The sequence below is a fragment of the Octopus sinensis genome, linkage group LG26 (genome assembly GCF_006345805.1).
Source record: "Octopus sinensis linkage group LG26, ASM634580v1, whole genome shotgun sequence".
NCBI classification, from domain to species: Eukaryota; Metazoa; Mollusca; class Cephalopoda; order Octopoda; family Octopodidae; genus Octopus; species Octopus sinensis.
Genome location: NC_043022.1, coordinates 6,393,483 through 6,399,482, shown reverse-complemented (window position 1 = coordinate 6,399,482; position 6,000 = coordinate 6,393,483). Strand labels below are relative to the sequence as shown.

The window sequence follows — 6,000 nt, the reverse complement described above, 5'->3', positions numbered from 1 at the left end:
TTATTCCTTTCGCAGTAGTCTGAGTATCTGAAAGGTATTTTAAAATTGAAAATAAGTCATGGGAATGGAAGAAGAAGAAAATATTAAAAGGTGATTGACATCACAAAAATCAGATTATTTCCCTTTTGCTTAACTTTTCCAAATTTAAACTTGGAATTTGTGGGTTTCAAACTGAATATTATTCAAAATTATTTTAGATTATTTTCTTTTGAGTCGTTTTTTTTTGTTTGATCAATTTAGATCAAGACACAAAGGTGGTGCGCCGAGACAATTCTCTGTGGATATGAGACCTTTTCTAAATTTTCTTTCAAATTTAATAAATTTTTGGTCTTTGGGCAGTTGATGGCTTTTAAGCTAGTATTTTGTATCACCATTTTAGTTTTTGCTTACACAAGCATTGAGAGTGATGGAAATTAGGGGAATTCAAGGAGATATTTTTATATATACGATATATAATAGACGCAGGAGTGGCTGTGTGGTAAGTAGCTTGCTAACCAACCACATGGTTCCGGGTTCAGTCCCACTGCGTGGCATCTTGGGCAAATGTCTTCTGCTATAGTCCCGGGCCGACCAATGCCTTGTGAGTGGATTTGGCAGACGGAAACTGAAAGAAGCCTGTCGTATATATGTGTATATATGTATGTGTGTATGTGTTTGTCTCCCTAGCATTGCTTGACAACCGATGCTGGTGTGTTTACGTCCCCGTCACTTAGCGGTTCGGCAACAGAGACCGATAGAATAAGTACTAGGCTTACAAAAGAATAAGTCCCGGGGTCGATTTGCTCGACTAAAGGCGGTGCTCCAGCATAGCCGCAGTCTAATGACTGAAACAAGTAAAAGAGTAAAGAGTATACAAGTAGGTTATAGGAAATGTAAGTAACGGTAGACCATTAAAAAAGTTGCTGTTTTCTGATTGTTCGATGGTTACCTCTCTTGGTATAAATTGAGCCGAGTTGGTAAATGGTCTCGGGTTCACCACATTAAATGTCTTCTCTTGACTGGTGATTAGTTTGCTAAGGTCAAGCTATGACACCAACAAAGAAATACTGGTTAGAAATGGAAAAAATTCTTTAATGCTTCGTAATAGAACTCGTTTCTTTCCATTTCGAGCATTATTACATTGACTGCGCGAAACCACAAGAGAACGGGTATAAAGCGAGTGAATGGATGTAATTTCGAATTATTCGGGTCAGCCAGCCCCCCAACCAAGCTCCTATTAGATTATGGAGCAACGTTAGCTACGATAAAACATAAGGGCAGATGATTTCATTAGAAATATAATCACCGAATCGTTAATCTCCATATCTAAATATTTAATCAGTTAATACAAAACTGAAATTAATGATAAGATACTAAAATAGGCGCCAGGATTTGAGGAATAGGAATTTGCCAAGAGTAAGTCTCAGGAAATCACAGAACATTTCTTCCCTATATACTGGTCTTGCAATAATTCTTTCGAGGCCTGGATATACGCAATAACTCTTTTTACTGTAGGAAAAAGAGTCTGAAATTGTTTTAGGAGATGGGACTATTCAGTTACATCAACCCCTGTACTCAACTGGTACTTATTTTATTGGTTCCCAAAAGATGAAAGGCAAAGCCAACCTCGACGGCGTTTGAACTCAGAACGTTGTGGCAGACGAAATACCTATTTCTTTACTACCCACAAGGGGCTAAACACAGAGAGGACAAACAAGGACAGACAAAGGGATTAAGTCGATTATATCGACCCCAGTGCGTAACTGGTACTTATTTAATCGACTCCGAAAGGATGAACGGCAAAGTCGACCTCGGCGGAATTTGAACTCAGAACGTAGCGATGAATATCGCCAAGCATTTCGTCCAGCGTACTTAATGATTCTGCCAGCTCGCTGCCTTAATAATAATAATAATAATAATAATAATAATAATATTAATAATAATGATTTCAGATTTTACCACAAGAGCAGCAATTTGGGGGAAGAGGATGAGTCGATAACATCGAACCCCCAATATTCAACTGGTATTTATTTTATCAACCCCGAAATGATGAAAGGCAAAAACATCTTTAGCGGGATTTGTACTCGGAACGAAAAACCTAGAACTACTACTTCATGGCATTTTTCGATGCTCTGACAACCCACCACCTTCACGTATGCGAACACACACACACACACACACACTCTTTCGGCTGAAATGTTCTAACCATTCTGCCAATTTGGCGCTTAATAAAACTGAAACAACAAATAAATACAATGAATATGTGATACTTAACTGGTTAGCATGGCTGACAAAGTAATTAGGGCCCAGTTTCCCTCCACTTCGTAATGTGCAGACAATATTATTGGCACCGGCTCAGTTCCAAATGAAGCGTCATCCATCCAAAGAATTTCCTCTTCGGTTTTTGATTGGTTGAAGAAATAGGAACTATTTTGCCCGGATTGTGTTTTTCTAATTAAAAAAAAAAACATTAAAAAAATATTTGTTTCTCGCGTGGGCACAAAGCCAGAAAATTAAGAGGGAGGGGAAGGGTTAGTTGATTAAACTGACCCCAGAAATAGACGGGTATTTTATTTCATCGATCCCAGAGAGATCAAAAGCAGACATGACCTAGACGGGATTCGAACTCAGAACGTAAGGATCCGCGAGAAATACAAAGCATTTAGTCTGACACCCTAACAATTCTGTTACTGTTCTCTTTTCGATAAATCCTTCCCTAGTAGGCTTTTGTGTTTAAATCTACAGCCGTATTGGAACTGGCGGTTGTTTTAGGGTATCGAAAATGCGGAACACGTCAGATAACAGCTGATGAAGGGATATTTGTGTCCCTTTATTACCCACTAGGGGCGACATAGAACATACAACACAATCACGAATGATTTACAACAATAAATGCGTTTTGGGGTCAATTAAAATACATGGTGAATTTAGAGTTCGAATGATGGAACAATTACAGGGACAATTTTTTTACAAAATGAAGTGGGGCGGGTCTACGGACCCCTCGCTCCCCGCCACGGCACTTAACCTTCTGTTTTTTTTTCTTTTTTTCCACAACCTATCTCGTATTTGCGAGGGACCTTTTACTCACCACATTTTTCCACCTTTCGTCAAACACTTACAGCTGATGAAGGGATATTTGTGTCCCTTTATGCTCCTATGTCTTATAGGACTCACTCTTTGTGCTTATATGTGTGTGTGTGTGTGCTTAGGGTCGTCGTGTCTGTGGAGTACTCATCCATTTACATGTTAATTTCACGAGCAGGCTGTTCCGTTGATTGGATCAACTAGAACCCTTGTTATAACCGACGGGGTGCCTGTTACACACACCCCAGGCATTCCGTTCATTTCCCGGTCCAAAGAGGCAAGCCCCGTCCTATGCTCGGGACAAGGCATAGAAAGCAAACCTCTGATATCAGCAACAGGCCCCGACAGCATGTACTGGTTTACCCCCGCCGCATCATACTGGTTCCGTACCCCTTTCAGCAACACCAAATTCACTCATCTGTCCACAAACACTCTCCAAGCTTTCCTATCATTTATAAACTCTCTTGCCTCTCTCACTCCAACACCTCTAACCACCAAAGCTTTCCTCGCTCCATCCATTCACAGAAACCGAGGTCTGCCTCTGGTTCTGCTGCCAACCACTTCAGCCTTCATCACTCCTCCTTACCATCCATTCCTCATCCATCCTCTCCATGTGGCCAAACCACCTCAACATTCATCTATCCATTCTGGTGCATAGATTTTCTCATTCCTGCTCGTCTTCGCACCTCATTCTTCATCCTGTCCATCCGTGTCATACCAACCATAGCCCTCAAACATCTCATCTCAAACACTTGTCGTCATAACCGACGAAGTGCCAATTACACACACACATTTTTTTTATTTACAAATACATACATAGGACGTCCCAAACCGGGCGAGATGGTGTGAGGGCAGTTGCTATGGCATTGAGGTAGATCCGGCCATCCCCGTTAAAGGGGACAAAACCCGGATTTAGAACACTGGATGACGATGAGACACGTTTTTTTTTTTAAATTTACATACACACAGTTTAATGTTTTTATTTCCATAGACCTACAGGTGGAGCTGATGTATAGCAGGACACATTTTTCTTTTCAAAACACTTCCATTAAGTTTCTTTGCTTTTCCAGTTTTTTTTCAAAATCAATTACAATGATCGAAGTTTTACAATAACAGTTCGAACTCTAACAGGGTATCTGTACAGTTTTTTTTTTTTTTTTTTTTACTTGCTTCAGTCATTTGACTGCGGCCATGCTGGAGCACCGCCTTTAATCGAGCAACTCGACCCCGGGACTTATTCTTTGAAGCCCAGTACTTATTCTATCGGTCTCTTGCCGACCGCTAAGTGACGAGGACATAAACACACCAGCATCGGTTTGTAAGCGATGCTAGGGGGACAAACGACAGACACCACACAAACATACACGCACATACATATATATACATATATACGACGGCTTCTTTCAGTTTCCGTCTACCAAATCCACCCTCACAAGGCTTGGGTTGGCCGAGGCTATAGCAGAAGACACTTGCCCAAGATGCCACGCGGTGGGACTGAAACCGGAACCATGTGGTTGGTACAAATAAAGCATTACCACACAGCCACCCTGCGCCTATGTATCTGTACAGTTACAAACTTAATATTTTTTTTTGACGAAATCAACGATTTTAGGGATTTTAAGGAAATAAACAAAGCAGCCAAAATATTTGAAAAGGATCAAATAGAATAAAAAGTTGTGAACTGACCTATTTGTGGGCGAATCATCGATAGTGAGAGAGTTTGTCAGCTGCGGAGATGGACAGGTGACATTGAGGACCTGAGACTGACCAGTAAGAGGCGTGCCTTCCGATGGCACAATTATTTCAATTTGATAACCGCCTGTTGTTTGGAGCTAAAGGAAAGAATAGACAAGGGGCAGAGTCAGTGAAACCACGAGAGTGGAGGGGAGGGAGGAGAAGCGGGAAGAGGAGAGAGAGAGGAAGGAGAAAGTGGGAGAGGAGGAAGAGATGCAGGAGGGGGAGAGAGAGGAGAAGGAAAGAGGGAGAGGAGAGGAGAGAGAGAAGAGGAGCAGGAGAGAGAGAGGAGAGAAAGAACGGGAGAGAAAGAGAGAGAGAGACGGGGAAAGAGAGGAGGGGGCGGAGAGAGACGGGAGGAAGAAAGACGAGAGAGGAGACGAGAGAGAGGAGACGGAGAAGAGAGGGGAGAGAGAGAGACGGGGAGGGAGACGACGGGAAGAGGGAAAGGAAAGCGAGAGAGAGAGACGGGGGGGAAAGGGAAGGAAAGAGAGAGGAAAGAAAGAGGAGAGAGAGAGCGAGGGGCGGGAAAGAGAGAGAGGAGAGAGGAGAGAGAGACGGGGAAAAGATAGAGAGAGACGGGGAAAGAAGAGAGAGAGAGAGAGACGGGGAGAGACAAGAGAGAGAGAGAGAGACACCGGGGAAGAGAGAGCGAGAGAGACGGGAAGGGGAAAGAGAGAGAGAGGAAAGAGAAGATGGGGAAAGAGAGAGAGATAAAGGAGAGAGATGGGGAGAGAGATAAACGAGAGAGATGGGGAAGAAAGAAAGAGAGAGAGAGATTGGGGAAAGAGAGAGAGAGATGGTGAGAAAGAGAGAGAGAGATGGGAGAAAGAGAGAGAGAGATGGGGGAAAAGAAAGAGAGAGAGGAGAGATGGGGAGGAGAGAGAGAGAGATAGAGGGATGGGGGACAAGAAAGAAGAGAAGAGATGGGTGAAGGAGAAGGGAAGGGAAAGAGGGGAAGGAGGGAAAGAGAAGAGAGAGAGACGGGGGAAAGAGGAAGAGAGAGAGAGGAGAGACGAAGAGAGAGAGAGAGAGAAAGAGATGGAGAGAGAAAGAGGAGAAGAGAGAGAGGAGGAGAGATGGAGAGGGAGGAGGAAAGAGATGGGAGAGGAGAGAAAGAGAGAGATGGAGAAAGGAGAGAGTGGGGAAGAGAGAGAGAGGAAAGAGAAAGAGAGAGACCGAGAAAGAGAAAGAGAGAGACGA

The 6,000-nt window shown here is 43.0% G+C and overlaps 1 protein-coding gene across 1 annotated transcript in view; it reads right to left on the bottom strand.

Moving 5' to 3' along the window:
• The window catches only part of LOC118768025, a 30,829-nt gene that overhangs the window by 14,122 nt on the left and 10,707 nt on the right, over positions 1-6,000 (bottom strand). Inside the window, exons 5-7 of the mRNA XM_036513699.1 lie at positions 4,750-4,895; positions 2,255-2,430; positions 1-27 (exon numbers count right to left, since the gene is read on the bottom strand). The exon at positions 1-27 is cut by the window's left edge and continues 58 nt beyond it. Coding sequence (XP_036369592.1) covers positions 1-27; positions 2,255-2,430; positions 4,750-4,895 — 349 coding nt within the window. The remainder of the gene's footprint in view (positions 28-2,254; positions 2,431-4,749; positions 4,896-6,000) is intronic.